The sequence below is a fragment of the Taudactylus pleione genome, unplaced genomic scaffold (assembly GCF_031769625.1).
Source record: "Taudactylus pleione unplaced genomic scaffold, aTauple2 ptg001045l, whole genome shotgun sequence".
Lineage (NCBI taxonomy): Eukaryota > Metazoa > Chordata > Amphibia > Anura > Myobatrachidae > Taudactylus > Taudactylus pleione.
Window position 1 is genome coordinate 79962 of NW_028285446.1, and position 22955 is coordinate 102916.

General features: G+C 50.3%; 1 protein-coding gene across 4 annotated transcripts in view; it reads left to right on the forward strand.

The window, feature by feature from the left end:
* Positions 1 to 222: 222 nt before the first annotated feature.
* REXO4 (RNA exonuclease 4) overlaps positions 223 to 22955 on the forward strand; it is a 42753-nt gene continuing 20020 nt past the window's right edge. The window contains exons 1-5 of one of the 4 annotated variants that reach the window (XM_088461421.1): positions 223 to 313; positions 1233 to 1484; positions 5042 to 5412; positions 6868 to 7020; positions 7164 to 7357. In XM_088461421.1, coding sequence (XP_088317547.1) covers positions 1272 to 1484; positions 5042 to 5412; positions 6868 to 7020; positions 7164 to 7357 — 931 coding nt within the window. In that variant the 5' untranslated portion in view covers positions 223 to 313; positions 1233 to 1271. The other 3 variants (XM_088461419.1, XM_088461423.1, XM_088461422.1) reach the window with 3 other exon arrangements.

Sequence of the window (22955 nt, forward strand, 5' to 3'; positions counted from 1 at the left end):
ACAGACACCTGGCACAGTTGCAGAGTACATGTACTGCGGGACAGGCCAATAAGAAGCAGTTGTAGCACTGGCACTACAAGTCTCAGCTCACCCCGTCGCGCCCAGAGCGGCATTGTGCCTGATGATGTGGAGGAGTCGCAGTCACCGCGGTGTCCAGTAGGGGGCGTGGGCCGAGTGCGGAATATTATCACGCATGCGCAGAGAAACAGCCAGAGCCGCTGCCGCGCATGCGCCCCGATTACTGCACAGGAACCATAGAGATGCTGCCGGGTTTCCGCACGGAGCGGGTTAATGTAGTCAGTGGCGGCTTCCGGTAAGCATGCGTCTTCGTGTTTGACTGGGGCTCTGAGAGGAAGCGTGACACCGGGGCAGGCAGGGGCCACTCGTATGTTACATGGTACGGGGGCGTGTGGCCCCTGAGATGGGCAATGTGGTAATGCAGTGTGTGGGCAGTGGGGTAATAGCAGAGTGGCTCCTTCACTGGGCAGTGGGGTATGGGCAGTGAGACCCCCGGGCGGCTGGGCAGTGGGGTATGGGCAGTGAGACCCCCGGGCGGCTGGGCAGTGGGGTATGGGCAGTGAGACCCCCGGGCGGCTGGGCAGTGGGGTATGGGCAGTGAGACCCCCGGGCGGCTGGGCAGTGGGGTAGGGCAGTGAGTCCCCTGGGCTGGGCAGTGGGGTATGGGCAGTGAGTCCCCTGGGCTGGGCAGTGGGGTATGGGCAGTGAGACCCCCGGGCTGGGCAGTGGGGTAGGGCAGTGAGTCCCCTGGGCTGGGCAGTGGGGTAGGGCAGTGAGTCCCCTGGGCTGGGCAGTGGGGTATGGGCAGTGAGTCCCCTGGGCTGGGCAGTGGGGTATGGGCAGTGAGACCCCCGGGCTGGGCAGTGGGGTAGGGCAGTGAGTCCCCTGGGCTGGGCAGTGGGGTATGGGCAGTGAGTCCCCTGGGCTGGGCAGTGGGGTATGGGCAGTGAGTCCCCTGGGCTGGGCAGTGGGGTAGGGCAGTGAGTCCCCTGGGCTGGGCAGTGGGGTATGGGCAGTGAGTCCCCTGGGCTGGGCAGTGGGGTAGGGCAGTGAGTATATTATACATGAGAATACTAATACACGGATGGTATATATGTAGCTTTGGGTGAATGGGAGTGATAATTTTGAGGCGCTAAGTAATCTGTCTGTAGGGTAACGTACTTAAGTAGTTTATGTAACGGATGCTGTCACTTACCCTGTGATTCTATTTACAGACCTTGATATTCCCCCATATTCACTAATGAGGGGTGGCCATGGTGAAGATTGCAGTAACGAAGGACGAGGCCTCTTCAGGGGAGAAGGAGAAAAACAGCGTCAGAAAACAGACCAAAAATCAGAAGAAGAAGAAATTCTGGAAAAATCATCCTAAAATAGCCACAAAGGAAGTAAAGGCTAAGAGGCCGTCCCTGCCGCTTCCCCCCAAAACCCCCCAGGACTTCTCCTCTAACTGGAAGGTGTTACAGGTGGTGAGTATTGTCCAGCTAGAGGAGGATCTGTTATATATGTCAGGCTCTAAATATAAAACACAGATTGATTCCATGGGCTCCATTCAATTGACTGCAAATGAAATAGTGCCGGGAGGAAGCTTCCAGAGCTATTCAATTCATCGCGCTGTTAGAGAAATCCGACAGAAGTACAGACGCAATGCTGTTTTCCGCACTTAGCGGCGGGAAGACATAATCGCCTCGGGAAGTTTAGTCGGAGAATGCCCGTTCTCGCGACTAAACACCCTGTTTAATGGGCTGCAGAACGGGCATTCCCTGACCTTACTGCGCACAGAGTTGAATAGCTCCCTCCTGGTGCTATTTAATTCGCGGCCAATTGAATTGAGCCCCTTGTGGGAGGACGGATACCTTGTAACATGGATCTGACATCTCCTATCACAAGAAAACCTAAGGTGTCCTGATCAGTTACTCAGTGGAGGCAGATTTTTAGGCTAAACCAAGATCTAATAGTTTGTAGAATATCAGTTCTCTAAATAACAGTAACATGACTGAGACAAGATACACAATGTAATATAGGATTGTAGTGACTGATCCTAGTGACGTACACAGTATAAGAATCGCTTATAAGGTAACCTTATATGTATGTTACTCAAGCTGTTACAGATATGTCCTCATACATCTAGCCTTAATACGACATGCAGCGCGACTTCCCTGACATGAGTGAGCCGCCAGGTCCCCCCGTGCTATTCTGCTAGCGCCGGGGGTCTTTTTGTGCCGAAAATGTATCTAAGTTGTGATGCAACTAGGACGCTGTAGCAGACTGCGCCGAATAATGTGATGTGACACCTGTATATCTGTGTGCTCCTGAGTCTGTATATGGAGACTGCGCTGAGTAATGTGACATGTGACACCTGTATATCTGTGTGCTCCTGAGTCTGTATATAGCAGACTGCGCCGAATAATGTGATGTGACACCTGTATATCTGTGTGCTCCTGAGTCTGTATATAGGAGACTGCGCTGAGTAATGTGATATGTGACACCTGTATATCTGTGTGCTCCTGAGTCTGTATATAGGAGACTGCGCTGAGTAATGTGATATGTGACACCTGTATATCTGTGTGCTCCTGAGTCTGTATATAGGAGACTGCGCTGAGTAATGTGATATGTGACACCTGTATATCTGTGTGCTCCTGAGTCTGTATATAGGAGACTGTGCTGAGTAATGTGATATGTGACACCTGTATATCTGTGTGCTCCTGAGTCTGTATATGGGAGACTGCGCTGAGTAATGTGATATGTGACACCTGTATATCTGTGTGCTCCTGAGTCTGTATATGGGAGACTGCGCTGAGTAATGTGATGTGTGACACCTGTATATCTGTGTGCTCCTGAGTCTGTATATAGCAGACTGCGCCGAATAATGTGATGTGACACCTGTATATCTGTGTGCTCCTGAGTCTGTATATAGGAGACAGCGCTGAGTAATGTGACATGTGACACCTGTATATATGTGTGCTCCTGAGTCTGTATATAGGAGACAGCGCTGAGTAATGTGACATGTGACACCTGTATATCGGTGTGCTCCTGAGTCTGTATAAAGGAGACTGCGCTGAGTAATGTGATATGTGACACCTGTATATCTGTGTGCTCCTGAGTCTGTATATAGGAGACTGCGCTGAGTAATGTGATATGTGACACCTGTATATATGTGTGCTCCTGAGTCTGTATATAGGAGACTGCGCTGAGTAATGTGATATGTGACACCTGTATATCTGTGTGCTCCTGAGTCTGTATATAGGAGACAGCGCTGAGTAATGTGACATGTGACACCTGTATATATGTGTGCTCCTGAGTCTGTGTATAGGAGACAGCGCTGAGTAATGTGACATGTGACACCTGTATATCTGTGTGCTCCTGAGTCTGTGTATAGGAGACTGCGCTGAGTAATGTGATATGTGACACCTGTATATCTGTGTGCTCCTGAGTCTGTATATAGGAGACTGCGCTGAGTAATGTGATATGTGACACCTGTATATCTGTGTGCTCCTGAGTCTGTATATAGGAGACTGCGCTGAGTAATGTGATATGTGACACCTGTATATCTGTGTGCCCCTGAGTCTGTATATAGGAGACTGTGCTGAGTAATGTGATATGTGACACCTGTATATCTGTGTGCTCCTGAGTCTGTAAATGGGAGACTGCGCTGAGTAATGTGATATGTGACACCTGTATATCTGTGTGCTCCTGAGTCTGTATATAGGAGACTGTGCTGTGTAATGTGATATGTGACACCTGTATATCTGTGTGCTCCTGAGTCTGTAAATGGGAGACTGCGCTGAGTAATGTGATATGTGACACCTGTATATCTGTGTGCTCCTAAGTCTGTATATAGGAGACTGCGCTGAGTAATGTGATATGTGACACCTGTATATCTGTGTGCCCCTGAGTCTGTATATGGAGACTGTGCTGAGTAATGTGACATGTGACACCTGTATATCTGTGTGCTCCTGAGTCTGTATATAGGAGACTGCGCTGAGTAATGTGATGTGTGACACCTGTATATCTGTGTGCTCCTGAGTCTGTATATAGGAGACTGCGCTGAGTAATGTGATATGTGACACCTGTATATCTGTGTGCTCCTGAGTCTGTATATAGGAGACTGTGCTGAGTAATGTGATATGTGACACCTGTATATCTGTGTGCTCCTGAGTCTGTATATAGGAGACTGCGCTGAGTAATGTGATATGTGACACCTGTATATCTGTGTGCTCCTGAGTCTGTATATAGGAGACTGCGCTGAGTAATGTGATATGTGACAGCTGTATATCTGTGTGCTCCTGAGTCTGTATATGGGAGACTGCGCTGAGTAATGTGATATGTGACACCTGTATATCTGTGTGCTCCTGCGTCTGTATATAGGAGACTGCGCTGAGTAATGTGATAGGTGACACCTGTATACCTGTGTGCTCCTGAGTCTGTATATGGGAGACTGTGCTAAGTAATGTGATATGTGACACCTGTATATCTGTGTGCTCCTGAGTCTGTATATGGGAGACTGCGCTGAGTAATGTGATATGTGACACCTGTATATCTGTGTGCTCCTGCGTCTGTATATAGGAGACTGCGCTGAGTAATGTGATAGGTGACACCTGTATATCTGTGTGCTCCTGAGTCTGTATATAGGAGACTGCGCTGAGTAATGTGATATGTGACACCTGTATATCTGTTTGTGCGATTGAGTCTGTATATGAACCGCAATAGAACCTGTAAATTAAAAAAGCTGCAGTTGTTACATTGTACCCCGCACACAGATATACAAGTGTCACATAATAAATTATCGGATCACATTCTGACTTAGACACAATTTCAGCAAAAGACGATGCCTGGTGCTAGCAGCATCTCATTGGACCTGGCGCACCGAGAGGGGCTTTGTAGAGCGACTGCAGCACAGATGTGTTAGGAGCCGTCTGTATGTGCTGGACGCTGGCTCTTTACTATCACAAATACAGATTACTGTTTTATACCTATTCGGGGTTAGTGTGTTGTTTTATGTATCTTACATATTTGTATTTATTAGTTGCTGAAACCAGAGACCAGCAGTTCTGTGACAGACGTCGCCCCAACAAGGGTCCCCAAGAAGGAGGACAGGGTCCCCAAGAAGGAGGACAGGGTCCCCAAGAAGGAGGACAGGGTCCCCAAGAAGGAGGACAGGGTCTCCAAGAGGGAGTCGTCTGACAGCAAAACTAAAAGCAAAGCCCCAAAAATCAACGGTGCAGTGGGAGAGGCTCCATCTGTTCCTGGAAAGGCCAATAACGCTGTAAAGGAGACGGGTTCCATAGACAAGAGGAAGGAGAAGAAGAATAAGAGGAAATTAAACTGGTTTGATAAAAAAAACGTTCTGGAACAGAAAAGGAAAACCAGTGAGGACGTCGTGGGAGAAACTTCCAAGTACGTCCAGTTTTCTATATACACAGTATGGCAATGCCAGGTGTCCGTATTACTGTTGGCAGATTTGGCCATGTTGTGCCACATAAAGTTTGTGTAACCTTATACACCCCCCAGGGTGCGGGTCTTTCCCCATGGGCCCATGGTTACCTGCAGGGGAGAGCAGATTCATGCTATAGCAATCAGAGCTGGAACGTTCATACCGTCTGTCCGTTCATAGGCATGGAAAGGGCTCCAAGTAAATGGAGGGGGGGAGGTTTGGGCGTTTTCCCCACCATACACATACATGCCATACATGCCAATATCAGAACAGGTTCATGAAAGTGGCCAGTCCATTTAAGATTTTGTTCTCGATCAAAACATGTATAATATTAAAAAAGATTAATAATATGACTGTTGCAAAGTGCCGGTAATGTATATTTCTATAATTGACAATACATTGAACTATATTTATAATGACCTCTTGTAACGTGTTTCATCCATCATGGCAGCTCTAGTTCCAGCACGTTTGTTGGGAATGGTTAGAATGGGTCCCTAGAAATACAGTAACCTCTGCGCCGCTCCCTGCAGTGCTATTCATCCCTGTCTGCACATGATTACCTTTCAGAATAGAAAAGGGAGGGGGTTTAACCCCCAATTGTTCCTCAGCACACTGAATTATACTTGCAACAAAATATGAACACTATATGGTAATAGATCATCAGAGATATTAGTTGCATGCATTTGCAAATACATGGGAAGCTGCTAGGCCACGTCACGGCTTCTCTGTCACTAGCAGTCCCTAACACTAAGGGGTTCACATCCGGGGCGCAGAGCACTCCTAAAAAACGTCCAGCCCAGGACCCCCCCAGGGCATCACACGAAAAATGGAAAAAGAGTGACAGTGCAGTGTAAAGTATAGATGTGTGCGAGTAGTTAAGTGTTGAAAAAGGGGCGTAGGGCACCCAGGCTGCTCTGGCTGGGCCTCCTCAGGGCATCACCACATAATACACAGTTACTTTTCACATCACCTTTTATGTTTGTAATTTTTTTCACATATATTTTAACCCCTTTTTCAACACTTAATAACTACTCGCACACATCTATACTATACACTGCACTGTCACTCTTTTTCCATTTTTCGTGTGATGCCCTGGGGGGTCCTGGGCTGGACGTTTTTTGGGGTGCACTGCGCCCCGGATGTGAACCCCTTAGTGTTAGGGACTGCTAGTGACAGAGAAGCTGTGACGTGGCCTAGCAGCTTCCCATGTATTTACAAATGCATGCAACTAATATCTCTGATGATCTATTACCATATAGTGTTCATATATTGTTGCAAGTATAATTCATTGTGCTGAGGAACAATAGGGGGTTAAACTCCCTCCCTTTTCTACTTAGTATGACCCCTCCCTTTCATGCACCTGAAAAGTACTATCAGATTGATTGAGCAGCTGCCATTTTTTGTTTGTTACCTTTCAGAATAGACATCTGGTTTGATGATGTGGATCCAGATGACATAGAGACTGCTCTGGGGCCTGAAGCAGGACAGATTGCCCGCAAGATGCAAGGTTTGCCGGGGAAGAAGTCTGAGATATTGGACATGGTCCTGGTGAAGGACAGGGCATTTGAAGGGTAAGTGCTGCAATCACTATGTACCCCCTGAGAACATGTCACACCGAGACCAGAGCTGTCAGTCAGGACACTCATTGCCCTGCCCCTTTGCCCTGCCCCAGACTTAGCTCTGGGTTCGGCTGAGTTTTTTGTGTCTTTTGCAGGCTCACGAGGACGGTTGCCATGGACTGTGAGATGGTGGGAGTGGGCCTGGACGGAGAAGAAAGTATATTGGCTCGGGTATCCATCGTCAATCAGTTTGGGAAGTGCGTGTATGATAAATATGTCAAGCCCACGGAACGAGTCACTGACTACAGAACAGACGTCAGCGGCATCCGGCCATCGGACATTAAGAATGGTAAAGGTTCTGGGCGGGACCATCACAATGGCGTAAAACAATTGACAATCCTTCCTTAGTTTTTATGATGGTTAATGCAACTTTTGCTGCTTGAAAATATTATTTAGGGATCACGGTGTCTTGTCAGGTCACCAGTCCTCGGATGTTCCTTCTTATTCACTTGCTATTGACCTGTGCAGTATGCACGGTGTATACGCTACGCCTTCTGCCCCAGGCCTAGGAGCCAGATACCTGCTCTGTAAGTGCCGGATTTGCTTTCCTGGTTGATTGCTCTGTGCCCAAATCTGGACATCTAGTGCTGCTGTGGCCTGGAGGACACCTGACCAAGAACGGGACCAAAAGCGCTCGCCCCAGCAAACACGCCAGGCAGTATGTAGTAATGGGAAAAATATGATATTGTCCGACTTGTTGACGTGTCCTCTTTAATATTACCGAGCTGCTATCCAGCATTCCAACCAAACCGGCAGGCTGGAACCCAGGCGACTATTATCCTGCATTCTGTTTGTGGCATTCCACTCCAAAGTGATTGGTGTGCCTGAGATTAGTGCTGTAAGGTGAAGATACACAGCTGTGTCCACATGCATCTTACTTTCTCGCGCGTTAAACAGCACTTCTAGTAGCGCCATGCCGTTGTGTGTGACTTTTTACCTTCGATTGCGGGTGTATCTGCATGTGAAGCGCTACGTTACAGTGTCAGTGACTGTGACTGCGGATGTATCTGCATGTGAAGCTCTACGTTACAGTGGCTGTGACTGGGGGTGTATCTGTATGTGAAGCTCTACGTTACAGTGGCTGTGACTGCGGGTGTATCTACATGTGAAGCTCTACGTTACAGTGTCAGTGACTGCGGGTGTATCTGCATGTGAAGCGCTACGTTACAGTGTCAGTGACTGTGGGTGTATCTGCATGTGAAGCTCTACGTTAGTGTCAGTGACTGGGGGTGTATCTGCATGTGAAGCGCTACGTTACAGTGTCAGTGACTGCGGGTGTATCTGTATGTGAAATGCTACGTTACAGTGTCTGTGACTGTGGGTGTATCTGCATGTGAAGCGCTACGTTACAGTGTCAGTGACTGCGGGTGTATCTGCATGTGAAGCTCTACGTTAGTGTCAGTGACTGCGGGTGTATCTGTATGTGAAATGCTACGTTACAGTGTCAGTGACTGCGGGTGTATCTGCATGTGAAGCGCTACGTTACAGTGTCAGTCACTGCGGGTGTATCTGCATGTGAAGCGCTACGTTAGTGTCAGTCACTGCGGGTGTATCTGCATGTGAAGCGCTACGTTAGTGTCAGTCACTGCGGGTGTATCTGCATGTGAAATGCTACGTTACAGTGTCAGTGACTGTGGGTGTATCTGCATGTGAAGCGCTACGTTACAGTGTCAGTGACTGTGGGTGTATCTGCATGTGAAGCGCTACGTTAGTGTCAGTGGCTGTGACTGCGGGTGTATCTGCATGTGAAATGCTACGTTACAGTGTCAGTGACTGCGGGTGTATCTGTATGTGAAATGCTACGTTACAGTGTCAGTGACTGCGGGTGTATCTGCATGTGAAATGCTACGTTAATGTCAGTGACTGTGGGTGTTTCTGCATGTGAAGCGCTATGTTACAGTGTCAGTGACTGCAGGTGTATCTATGTGAAGCGCTACGTTACAATGTCAGTGACTGTGGGTGTATCTGCATGTGAAGCGCTACGTTACAGTGTCAGTGACTGCGGGTGTATCTGCATGTGAAGCGCTATGTTACAGTGTCAGTGACTGCGGGTGTATCTGCATGTGAAGCGCTATGTTAGTGTCAGTGACTGTGGGTGTATCTGCATGTGAAGCGCTACGTTACAGTGTCAATGACTGTGGGTGTATCTGCATGTGAAGCGCTACGTTATAGTGTCAGTGACTGTGGGTGTATCTGCATGTGAAGCGCTACGTTACAGTGTCAGTGACTGCGGGTGTATCTGCATGTGAAATACTACGTTACAGTGTCAGTGGCTGTGACTGCGGGTGTATCTGTATGTGAAGCGCTACGTTACAGTGTCAGTCACTGCGGGTGTATCTGCATGTGAAGCGCTACGTTACAGTGTCAATGACTGGGTGTATCTGCATGTGAAGCGTTACGTTACAGTGTCAATGACTGGGGGTGTATCTGCATGTGAAGCGCTACGTTATAGTGTCAGTGACTGCGGGTGTATCTGCATGTGAAGCGCTACGTTAGTGTCAGTGACTGTGAGTGTATCTGTATGTGAAGGGCTACGTTACAGTGTCAGTGACTGTGGGTGTATCTGCATGTGAAATGCTACGTTAGTGTCAGTGACTGTGGGTGTATCTGCATGTGAAGCGCTACATTACAGTGTCAGTGACTGGGTGTATCTGCATGTGAAGCGCTACGTTACAGTGTCAATGACTGGGGGTGTATCTGCATGTGAAGCGCTACGTTATAGTGTCAGTGACTGCGGGTGTATCTGCATGTGAAGCGCTACGTTACAGTGTCAGTGACTGCGGGTGTATCTGCATGTGAAGCGCTATGTTACAGTGTCAGTGACTGCGGGTGTATCTGCATGTGAAGCGCTACGTTACAGTGTCAGTGACTGCGGGTGTATCTGCATGTGAAATGCTACGTTACAGTGTCAGTGACTGTGGGTGTATCTGCATGTGAAATGCTACGTTACAGTGTCAGTCACTGCGGGTGTATCCGCATGTGAAGCGCTACGTTACAGTGTCAGTCACTGCGGGTGTATCTGCATGTGAAGCGCTACGTTACAGTGGCTGTGACTTTGGGTGTATCTGCATGTGAAGCGCTACGTTATAGTGTCAGCGACTGTGGGTGTATCTGCATGTGAAGCGCTACGTTACAGTGTCAATGACTGGGGGTGTATCTGCATGTGAAGCGCTACGTTATAGTGTCAGTGACTGCGGGTGTATCTGCATGTGAAGCGCTACGTTACAGTGTCAGTGACTGTGAGTGTATCTGTATGTGAAATGCTACGTTAGTGTCAGTGACTGCGGGTGTATCTGCATGTGAAATGCTACGTTACAGTGGCTGTGACTGCGGGTGTATCTGCATGTGAAGCGCTACGTTACAGTGTCAGTCACTGCGGGTGTATCTGCATGTGAAGCGCTACGTTACAGTGTCAGTCACTGCGGGTGTATCTGCATGTGAAGCGCTACGTTACAGTGGCTGTGACTGTGGGTGTATCTGCATGTGAAGCGCTACGTTATAGTGTCAGCGACTGTGGGTGTATCTGCATGTGAAGCGCTACGTTACAGTGTCAATGACTGGGGGTGTATCTGCATGTGAAGCGCTACGTTATAGTGTCAGTGACTGCGGGTGTATCTGCATGTGAAGCGCTACGTTACAGTGTCTGACTGCGGGTGTATCTGCATGTGAAATGCTACGTTACAGTGTCAGTGACTGCGGGTGTATCTGTATGTGAAGCGCCTCGTTACAGTGTCAGTGACTGCGGGTGTATCTGCATGTGAAATGCTACGTTAGAGTCAGTGACTGCGGGTGTATCTGTATGTGAAGCGATACGTTAGTGTCAGTGACTGTGGGTGTATCTGCATGTGAAGCGCTACGTTACAGTGTCAGTGACTGTGGGTGTATCTGCATGTGAAGCTCTATGTTACAGTGTCAGTGACTGGGTGTATCTGCATGTGAAGCGCTACGTTACAGTGTCGGTGACTGCGGGTGTATCTGCATGTGAAGCGCTACGTTATAGTGTCAGTGACTGCGGGTGTATCTGCATGTGAAGCGCTATGTTACAGTGTCAGTGACTGCGGGTGTATCTGCATGTGAAGCGCTACGTTACAGTGTCAGTGACTGCGGGTGTATCTGCATGTGAAGTGCTACGTTACAGTGTCAGTGACTGCGGGTGTATCTGCATGTGAAGTGCTACGTTACAGTGTCAGCGACTGTGGGTGTATCTGCATGTGAAGTGCTACGTTACAGTGTCAGTGACTGTGGGTGTATCTGCATGTGAAATTCTACTTTACAGTATCAGTGACTGCGGGTGTATCTGTATGTGAAGCGCTACGTTATAGTGTCAGTAGCTGTGACTGTGGGTGTATCTGTATGTGAAGCGCTACGTTACAGTGTCAGTGACTGTGGGTGTATCTATGTGAAATGCTACGTTACAGTGTCAGTGACTGTGGGTGTATCTATGTGAAATGCTACGTTACAGTGTCAGTGACTGCGGGTGTATCTGCATGTGAAGCGCTACGTTACAGTGTCAGTGACTGTGGGTGTATCTGCATGTGAAGTGCTACGTTACAGTGTCAGTGACTGTGGGTGTATCTGCATGTGAAGCGCTATGTTAGTGTCAGTGACTGTGGGTGTATCTGCATGTGAAGCGCTATGTTAGTGTCAGTTACTGTGGGTGTATCTGCATGTGAAATGCTACGTTAGTGTCAGTGACTGGGGGTGTATCTGTATGTGAAATGCTACGTTACAGTGTCAGTGACTGGGGGTGTATCTGCATGTGAAGCGCTACGTTACAGTGTCAGTGACTGCGGGTGTATCTGCATGTGAAGTGCTACGTTACAGTGTCAGTGACTGTGGGTGTATCTGCATGTGAAGCGCTATGTTACAGTGTCAGTTACTGTGGGTGTATCTGCATGTGAAATGCTACGTTACAGTGTCAGTGACTGGGGGTGTATCTGCATGTGAAGCGCTACGTTACAGTGTCAGTGACTGCGGGTGTATCTGCATGTGAAGCGCTATGTTAGTGTCAGTGGCTGTGACTGCGGAGGTATCTGCATGTGAAATGCTACGTTACAGTGTCAGTGACTGTGGGTGTAACTGCATGTGAAGCGCTACGTTACAGTGTCAGTGACTGCGGGTGTATCTGCATGTGAAGCGCTACGTTATAGTGTCAGTGACTGCAGGTGTATCTGTATGTGAAGCGCTATGTTACAGTGTCAGTGACTGTGGGTGTATCTGTATGTGAAGCGCTACGTTAGTGGCTGTGACTGCGGGTGTATCTGCATGTGAAGCGCTGCGTTAGTGTCAGTGACTGTGACTGCGGGTGTATCTGCATGTGAAGCGCTACGTTACAGTGACTGCGGGCGTATCTGCATGTGAAGCGCTACGTTAGTGTCAGTGGCTGTGACTGCGGGTGTATGCATGTGAAGCGCTATGTTACAGTGGCTGTGACTGTGGGTGTATCTGCATGTGAAGCGCTACGTTATAGTGTCAGCGACTGCGGGTGTATCTGCATGTGAAGCGCTATGTTACAGTGGCTGTGACTGTGGATGTATCTGCATGTGAAGCGCTACGTTATAGTGTCAGCGACTGTGGGTGTATCTGCATGTGAAGCGCTACGTTACAGTGTCAATGACTGGGGGTGTATCTGCATGTGAAGCGCTACGTTATAGTGTCAGTGACTGCGGGTGTATCTGCATGTGAAGCGCTACGTTACAGTGTCTGACTGCGGGTGTATCTGCATGTGAAATGCTACGTTACAGTGTCAGTGACTGCGGGTGTATCTGTATGTGAAGCGCTACGTTACAGTGTCAGTGACTGCGGGTGTATCTGCATGTGAAATGCTACGTTAGAGTCAGTGACTGCGGGTGTATCTGTATGTGAAGCGCTACGTTACAGTGTCAGTGACTGTGGGTGTATCTGCATGTGAAGCGATACGTTAGTGTCAGTGACTGTGGGTGTATCTGCATGTGAAGCGCTACGTTACAGTGTCAGTGACTGCGGGTGTATCTGCATGTGAAGCTCTATGTTACAGTGTCAGTGACTGGGTGTATCTGCATGTGAAGCGCTACGTTACAGTGTCAGTGACTGCGGGTGTATGCATGTGAAGCGCTACGTTATAGTGTCAGTGACTGCGGGTGTATCTGCATGTGAAGCGCTATGTTACAGTGTCAGTGACTGCGGGTGTATCTGCATGTGAAGCGCTACGTTACAGTGTCAGTGACTGCGGGTGTATCTGCATGTGAAGTGCTACGTTACAGTGTCAGTGACTGCGGGTGTATCTGCATGTGAAGTGCTACGTTACAGTGTCAGTGACTGTGGGTGTATCTGCATGTGAAATTCTACTTTACAGTATCAGTGACTGCGGGTGTATCTGTATGTGAAGCGCTACGTTATAGTGTCTATAGTGTCAGTAGCTGTGACTGTGGGTGTATCTGTATGTGAAGCGCTACGTTACAGTGTCAGTGACTGTGGGTGTATCTATGTGAAATGCTACGTTACAGTGTCAGTGACTGTGGGTGTATCTATGTGAAATGCTACGTTACAGTGTCAGTGACTGCGGGTGTATCTGCATGTGAAGCGCTACGTTACAGTGTCAGTGACTGTGGGTGTATCTGCATGTGAAGTGCTACGTTACAGTGTCAGTGACTGTGGGTGTATCTGCATGTGAAGCGCTATGTTAGTGTCAGTTACTGTGGGTGTATCTGCATGTGAAATGCTACGTTAGTGTCAGTGACTGGGGGTGTATCTGTATGTGAAATGCTACGTTACAGTGTCAGTGACTGGGGGTGTATCTGCATGTGAAATGCTACGTTACAGTGTCAGTGACTGGGAGTGTATCTGCATGTGAAGCGCTACGTTACAGTGTCAGTGACTGCGGGTGTATCTGCATGTGAAGCGCTATGTTAGTGTCAGTGGCTGTGACTGCGGAGGTATCTGCATGTGAAATGCTACGTTACAGTGTCAGTGACTGTGGGTGTAACTGCATGTGAAGCGCTACGTTACAGTGTCAGTGACTGCGGGTGTATCTGCATGTGAAGCGCTACGTTATAGTGTCAGTGACTGCAGGTGTATCTGTATGTGAAGCGCTATGTTACAGTGTCAGTGACTGTGGGTGTATCTGTATGTGAAGCGCTACGTTAGTGTCTGTGACTTCGGGTATATCTGCATGTGAAGCGCTACTTTACAGTGTCAGTGGCTGTGACTGCGGGTGTATCTGCATGTGAAGCGCTGCGTTAGTGTCAGTGACTGTGACTGCGGGTGTATCTGCATGTGAAGCCTACGTTACAGTGACTGCGGGCGTATCTGCATGTGAAGCGCTACGTTAGTGTCAGTGGCTGTGACTGCGGGTGTATCTGCATGTGAAGCGCTATGTTACAGTGGCTGTGACTGTGGGTGTATCTGCATGTGAAGCGCTACGTTATAGTGTCAGCGACTGCGGGTGTATCTGCATGTGAAGCGCTATGTTACAGTGGCTGTGACTGTGGATGTATCTGCATGTGAAGCGGTACGTTATAGTGTCAGCGACTGTGGGTGTATCTGCATGTGAAGCGCTACGTTAGTGTCAATGACTGGGGGTGTATCTGCATGTGAAGCGCTACGTTATAGTGTCAGTGACTGCGGGTGTATCTGCATGTGAAGCGCTACGTTACAGTGTCTGACTGCGGGTGTATCTGCATGTGAAATGCTACGTTACAGTGTCAGTGACTGCGGGTGTATCTGTATGTGAAGCGCTACGTTACAGTGTCAGTGACTGTGGGTGTATCTGCATGTGAAGCTCTACGATACAGTGTCAGTGACTGCGGGTGTATCTGCATGTGAAGTGCTACGTTACAGTGTCAGTGACTGGGTGTATCTGCATGTGAAGCTCTATGTTACAGTGTCAGTGACTGGGTGTATCTGCATGTGAAGCGCTACGTTACAGTGTCAGTGACTGCGGGTGTATCTGCATGTGAAGCGCTACGTTATAGTGTCAGTGACTGCGGGTGTATCTGCATGTGAAGCGCTATGTTACAGTGTCAGTGACTGCGGGTGTATCTGCATGTGAAGCGCTACGTTACAGTGTCAGTGACTGCGGGTGTATCTGCATGTGAAGTGCTACGTTACAGTGTCAGTGACTGCGGGTGTATCTGCATGTGAAGTGCTACGTTACAGTGTCAGCGACTGTGGGTGTATCTATGTGAAATGCTACGTTACAGTGTCAGTGACTGTGGGTGTATCTGCATGTGAAATGCTACGTTACAGTGTCAGTGACTGCGGGTGTATCTGTATGTGAAGCGCTACGTTATAGTGTCTATAGTGTCAGTAGCTGTGACTGTGGTTGTATCTGTATGTGAAGCGCTACGTTACAGTGTCAGTGACTGTGGGTGTATCTATGTGAAATGCTACGTTACAGTGTCAGTGACTGCGGGTGTATCTGCATGTGAAGCGCTACGTTACAGTGTCAGTGACTGTGGGTGTATCTGCATGTGAAATTCTACTTTACAGTATCAGTGACTGCGGGTGTATCTGTATGTGAAGCGCTACGTTATAGTGTCTATAGTGTCAGTAGCTGTGACTGTGGTTGTATCTGTATGTGAAGCGCTACGTTACAGTGTCAGTGACTGTGGGTGTATCTATGTGAAATGCTACGTTACAGTGTCAGTGACTGCGGGTGTATCTGCATGTGAAGCGCTACGTTACAGTGTCAGTGACTGTGGGTGTATCTGCATGTGAAGCGCTACGTTACAGTGTCAGTGACTGCGGGTGTATCTGCATGTGAAGTGCTACGTTACAGTGTCAGCGACTGTGGGTGTATCTGCATGTGAAATTCTACTTTACAGTATCAGTGACTGCGGGTGTATCTGTATGTGAAGCGCTACGTTATAGTGTCAGCGACTGTGGGTGTATCTGCATGTGAAGTGCTACGTTACAGTGTCAGCGACTGTGGGTGTATCTGCATGTGAAATTCTACTTTACAGTATCAGTGACTGTGGGTGTATCTGTATGTGAAGCGCTACGTTACAGTGTCAGTGACTGTGGGTGTATCTATGTGAAATGCTACGTTACAGTGTCAGTGACTGCGGGTGTATCTGCATGTGAAGCGCTACGTTACAGTTTCAGTGACTGTGGGTGTATCTGCATGTGAAGTGCTACGTTACAGTGTCAGTGACTGTGGGTGTATCTGCATGTGAAATGCTACGTTAGTGTCAGTGACTGGGGGTGTATCTGTATGTGAAATGCTACGTTACAGTGTCAGTGACTGGGGGTGTATCTGCATGTGAAGCGCTACGTTACAGTGTCAGTGACTGTGGGTGTATCTGCATGTGAAGTGCTACGTTACAGTGTCAGTGACTGTGGGTGTATCTGCATGTGAAGCGCTATGTTACAGTGTCAGTTACTGTGGGTGTATCTGCATGTGAAATGCTACGTTACAGTGTCAGTGACTGGGGGTGTATCTGCATGTGAAGCGCTAAGTTACAGTGGCTGTGACTGCGGGTGTATCTGCATGTGAAGCGCTATGTTAGTGTCAGTGGCTGTGACTGCGGAGGTATCTGCATGTGAAATGCTACGTTACAGTGTCAGTGACTGTGGGTGTAACTGCATGTGAAGCGCTACGTTACAGTGTCAGTGACTGCGGGTGTATCTGCATGTGAAGCGCTACGTTATAGTGTCAGTGACTGCAGGTGTATCTGTATGTGAAGCGCTATGTTACAGTGTCAGTGACTGTGGGTGTATCTGTATGTGAAGCGCTACGTTAGTGTCTGTGACTTCGGGTATATCTGCATGTGAAGCGCTACTTTACAGTGTCAGTGGCTGTGACTGCGGGTGTATCTGCATGTGAAGCGCTGCGTTAGTGTCAGTGACTGTGACTGCGGGTGTATCTGCATGTGAAGCGCTACGTTACAGTGACTGCGGGCGTATCTGCATGTGAAGCGCTACGTTAGTGTCAGTGGCTGTGACTGCGGGTGTATCTGCATGTGAATCGCTATGTTAGTGTCAGTGACTGCGGGTGTATCTGCATGTGAAGCGCTATGTTACAGTGTCAGTGACTGGGTGTATCTGCATGTGAAGCGCTGCGTTACAGTGTCAGTGACTGGGGGTGTATCTGCATGTGAAGCGCTACGTTACAGTGTCAGTGACTGGGGGTGTATCTGCATGTGAAGCGCTACGTTACAGTGACTGTGGGTGTAGCTGCATGTGAAGCGCTACGTTAGTGTCAGTGACTGTGGGTGTATCTGCATGTGAAGCGCTACGTTACAGTGTCAGTGACTGCGGGTGTATCTGTATGTGAAGCGCTACGTTATAGTGTCAGTGACTGCGGGTGTATCTGTATGTGAAGCGCTATGTTACAGTGTCAGTGACTGGGGGTGTATATGTATATGAAGCGCTACGTTAGTGTCTGTGACTGCGGGTATATCTGCATGTGAAGCGCTACGTTACAGTGTCAGTGACTGTGACTGCTGGTGTATCTGCATGTGAAGCGCTACGTTACAGTGACTGCGGGTGTATCTGCATGTGAAGCGCTACGTTACAGTGTCAGTGGCTGTGACTGCGGGTGTATCTGCATGTGAAGCGCTATGTTAGTGTCGGTGACTGCGGGTGTATCTGCATGTGAAGCGCTATGTTACAGTGTCAGTGACTGGGTGTATCTGCATGTGAAGCCCTACGTTACAGTGGCTGTGACTGCGGGTGTATCTGCATGTGAAGCGCTACGTTACAGTGTCAGTGGCTGCGGGTGTATCTGCATGTGAAGCGCTACGTTACAGTGTCAGTGACTGCGGGTGTATCTGCATGTGAAGCGCTATGTTAGTGTCAGTGACTGCGGGTGTATCTGCATGTGAAGCGCTATGTTAGTGTCGGTGACTGCGGGTGTATCTGCATGTGAAGCGCTATGTTACAGTGTCAGTGACTGGGTGTATCTGCATGTGAAGCCCTACGTTACAGTGGCTGTGACTGCGGGTGTATCTGCATGTGAAGCGCTACGTTACAGTGTCAGTGGCTGCGGGTGTATCTGCATGTGAAGCGCTACGTTACAGTGTCAGTGACTGCGGGTGTATCTGCATGTGAAGCGCTATGTTAGTGTCAGTGACTGTGGGTGTATCTGCATGTGAAGCGCTACGTTACAGTGTCAGTGACTGCGGGTGTATCTGCATGTGAAGCGCTACGTTACAGTGTCAGTGACTGCGGGTGTATCTGCATGTGAAGCGCTATGTTACAGTGTCAGTGACTGTGGGTGTATCTGCATGTGAAGCGCTACGTTACAGTGTCAGTGACTGCGGGTGTATCTGCATGTGAAATGCTACGTTACAGTGTCAGTGGCTGTGACTGCGGGTGTTTCTACTTCAGGGTCCATAGGGGGTCCACAGGGTTGACCTTGGGGTATAGCTGGATCTGTATCCACGGGCACCACGCAGTTAAAGCTTTGCTGCTCCCAGGATGCACTTGGGTCCGTCCTCCTCTATACCCCGCCCCGGCCACAGGCACCTCAGTTTTAGTTGGTGCCCGGCCGGAGTCGGGTCACCCTGTCGCAGTGGGGCTGCAGGAGCAGCCCCTAAGCTTTATTTTAAAAGAGAAATTTTTTATTTTTTTTTCTACTTTTTTTACACTGTTAGAGCGGCAGCATCAGACTGTCCTTTAGGACGTCCACGCTGCCGCTCCTTCTCCCCGCTGGCGCCGCGACGCCAGTACAGCTCTGGGGATCGCGGCGGGACCCCAGAGCCTGTACTAGCCGGGCTCTGGGGACTCCCTTGACTGCTGCCGGACGCGACGGGGATCAGGTAAGCCGCGGGTCGCCGCGTGCGGCGGCCCGCGGATACTTCAATGCAGTCAGGAGCCTCCGGTCTCTGGGGACAGACCGGAGGCGCTAGCGGCGGCGGCGGGCTCCCCCTAAATTGAGGAATACCCCGCGTGTCCGCTAGACCACCAGGGTATCAGGCTGGTAGCGGGACCGGCAACCCGGGGGTTAATTGCTAGCCAGGGGAGGCAGCCTTCCCTGTCTAGCGGCTCCTCCCCTCAGCTCAGCGCGCCTTTCAACTAGGAGTCTGGCGTCGCTGAGCTGCTCTTATCTCTCGGCCACTCCTCCTCTGAGGTCTCCGGCGGCCATCTTTACTGGCACATCGCAGACTCCCAGGCGGTATCAAGTGGACCGGTCCCCCTGTGTACCTCTCCCCTGCTAAAGGACAGTGTACACAGCGCTATAGCCCTCCCAGACACTGAATCTGGGCGGTTGATTGTAGCGGAAGGTGCAGTGAGTATAACTTTTCTGCATTGTATGTGACTATTGCTAGTGCTGCCTGTCTGTGACTTATTCTCCTTGCTGTCAGCTTATAACTATCCCTTTCCTTCTCCTACGGCCCGCAGGTGTGTGGGGGAAGGGCGTTTTTCTGAGACCCTCACTTATATAAAACACGTATTTGTGGGGTCAGTCACATACTGTTGTGTGCTACACAGTACCATATCTGGGCTGTTGTGTCGCATACTGGTGAGTGCGCGGGTGTTAAAACCGTAATTCCTCTGGTGATACCTGTTTCTTGTGATTTACGGTATCATGTCTGATGAGGAGACTGAGCGCTCTGTGGCTCCTGTGCTATTTTCCTGCAGACGCTGTGCTGCTGGAGTTGATGGGGAGGACTTATCTCAGGATGGTCTGTGCGGGCGGTGCCAGCTGGTACCGGGCCCCTCCAACCCCCCTGTATCACAGGACCCTCCTTGGGCGATGTTTTCACAGGTGCTGGCGTCTATTGCGGACCGGTTATCGGTCCCATCAGCGGTCCCTTCTAGGGCGTTACCGCAGCCCACCATCCCCCATTCCCCGAGGGTTCCACAAATGTTGCGGTCTTCCGCCGGGGCCCAGACTGTGGGTCCTTACTCGGGACTGCCTGTGTATGTGCAGTCTTCCCCAGGGACGCGTCAGTCTGTAGTGCCTTTGCAGAGTTTTGCTCCGACGACTCCTCCGCCTTGGGTGGATGTTCTATCCAGCTCCGTACAGAGTCTGGCGGCTTCATCCTCGGCGTTTCAGTCCATGTTGCAAGGTGATGTGCCACCAAGGGTGTCTAAACGTCCGGTTGTGAGTTCACTAGCTGCGCAGTTGTCGGACTCGGAAGTGTCCTCAGATGATGGAGAAATCCATGAGGACTCTGACTCTGATGTCATGGGGCAGGAGGTGGAAGCTAAGTCCTCCATTAATGTTCCAGCCTTAGTTAGGGCGGTGCGGGCTATCCTACATGTTGAGGATGATGCGCCGGCTCCTAGGTCGAAGTTTCCTAATTTTAAAAAGGCCAAGGTGACCTCAACTGTGTTCCCCCTGTCTGATCAATTATCGGATCATATGGCGGCGGCCTGGCAATTACCTAGTAAGAGGTTCCATCCACAGAAGAGGTTGGCGGCGAACTATCCTTTTCCTGAAGCTCATTGCAGGAAATGGGAAACTCCGCCGGCGGTGGATTCCCACGTTACCCGCTTGATCAAAAGCGCGACGTTGCCATTGCCGTCTATCTCCTCTTTGAAGGATCCCACGGACAGGAAGGTGGAGACTTGTTTAAAGTCCATTTATTCTCTTTCCGGGGCGGTGGCTCGCCCGTCCATGGCTATCTCCTGGGTGGCTAAAGCCATTGAGGCATGGGCCAATGCCTTGGAGGATACCTTTCCTGATGAGGCTCCGGATATCCAGAGAGCGTTAGTGGGACAGATGCGGGATGCAGCTTCCTATATTGGGGAAGCGTCTTTGGATGCCAGCCTGCTCACTTCTAGGGTGTCGGCTGCAGCGGTGTCTGCTCGGCGATCCCTGTGGCTGAGGTCCTGGAGGGCTGATGCAGATTCAAAAAAGGGTCTGGAGGCCTTGCCTTTTAATGGTGATTTACTATTTGGTCCGGATTTGGACAGAATAGTGGATACTTTGGCTAAGTCCAAGTCGGCTTTTCTCCCTTCGGCCTCTGCGCCGGCTAAAGTGAGGAGCTCTGCCTTTCGGTCCTTTCGGGTTCAGGGTAAGGCCAAGGGCCAGTCCTTCCCGAGACATTCGGCGACCAAGGCCGCACCCAAGCCCAAGAAGCAGGCATGGAGTGCTCGGCGCCCTTCTTCCAAGCAGGAGGATAAGCCTGCTGCCTGATGGGACGGGCCTCTCTCTGGGGGACCCCAGAGTGGGAGGCCGACTTCTCCAATTCGCCCAGTGTTGGCACAATACCACCACGGATGCCTGGGTTCGAGAAGTAGTCTCTCGGGTACGCCCTGTCTTTTCGGTTCAGGCCGCCCCACCAGTTTTTCTGTACGAGTCCTTCTCTGGACAAGACCAAAGCTGGTCAGATTCAGGTAGCTATAGAATCCTTGCTACAAGCAGGGGTCATTGTTCCCGTTCCGCAGTCTCAGCGCGGGACGGGGTACTATTCTACTCTGTTTCTGGTACAGAAACCCAATGGTTCTCATCGCCCTATCCTGATTTTGAAGTCTCTGAACAGATACCTCAGAGTTCCCAGGTTCAGGATGGAAACGTTACGTTCCGTCATTCTGGCGATGGAACCCGGGGATTATATGGTCTCCCTCGATATCCAGGACGCCTATCTCCATGTGCCCATAGCACCGGCACATCAGCGGTATCTGAGGTTTGCTATCCTGAACCATCACTACCAATTTCGGGCGTTGCCTTTTGGCCTTTCCACGGCTCCGAGGGTGTTCACCAAGGTGATGGCGGTTATGGCTGCCCACCTTCGGGGTCAGGGTCTACGTCTGTTGCCGTACCTGGACGATCTTCTGCTGCTGGCGAGCTCCCCGGAGGTGCTTCTTCGACATCTCCACCTGACCATTGCTTGTCTTCAAGCACACGGGTGGTTGATAAACTGGAAGAAGTCCTCCCTGATTCCATCACAGCGGATGGTTCATTTGGGAGCCCTGCTGGATTCTCGTCAGCAGCGGATTTTCCTGACTCCAGAGAAGGTCTCCTCCCTGCAGCTGCGGATACACAGTTGCCTGAGCAGTTGCCGCCTGTCGGTCCATTCAGCTATGAGAGTTCTGGGGTCCATGGTGTCGACATTCGACATGGTGGAATTTGCCCAGTTCCATTCCTGGCCCCTGCAGGGGCTGATTCTATCGGAATGGAACGGGTTACCTCACCGGATCCGCTCTCAGATGCTGGTGTTGTCCGCGGAGGTTCGGCAGTCTTTGGCTTGGTGGCTTCAGACGGTGCATCTGGTCGAGGGGTGCCCCTTTTGGATCCCGGACTGGGTCCTGCTCACGACGGATGCCAGTCTTCGGGGTTGGGGGGCAGTGACCGGCTCATTATCGCTTCAGGGTCGTTGGTCCGCGGAAGAAGCACTTCTCCCCATCAACATCCTGGAACTGCGGGCTGTGTACAGGGCCCTGCAGTCGTCCGGCCCCGCTCTTCACTGAAGGGCGGTTCAGGTGCAGTCCGACAACGCCACCACGGTGGCGTACATCAACCACCAAGGGGGAACTCGCAGTTGGGCAGCAATGTCGGAGGTGTCTCGCATTCTTGCTTGGGCGGAGTGTCACGTTCCAGCGATCTCGGCAGTCTTCATTCCCGGAGTCCTCAATTGGGAGGCGGACTTCCTCAGCCGTCACGATGTGCATCCCGGGGAATGGTCGCTTCACCCAGAGGTGTTTCAGCTACTCGTGGACAGGTGGGGGCTGCCGGAGCTGGACTTGATGGCCTCCCGTCACAATCACAAGTTGCCCGTTTACGGGTCAAGGACAAGAGACGCAGGCGCCTGTCTGGTAGACGCTCTGTCGGTGAAATGGACGTTTCACCTGGCGTATCTGTTTCCTCCGATATCCTTACTTCCTCGGGTTCTGCGGAAATTCAAGCAGGACGGCGGCACGCTCGTGCTGGTGGCTCCGGCGTGGCCCAGACGTCCTTGGTACTCCGATCTGAGGTGCCTCTCCATCGACGCTCCGTACCTTCTTCCTCAGCGTCG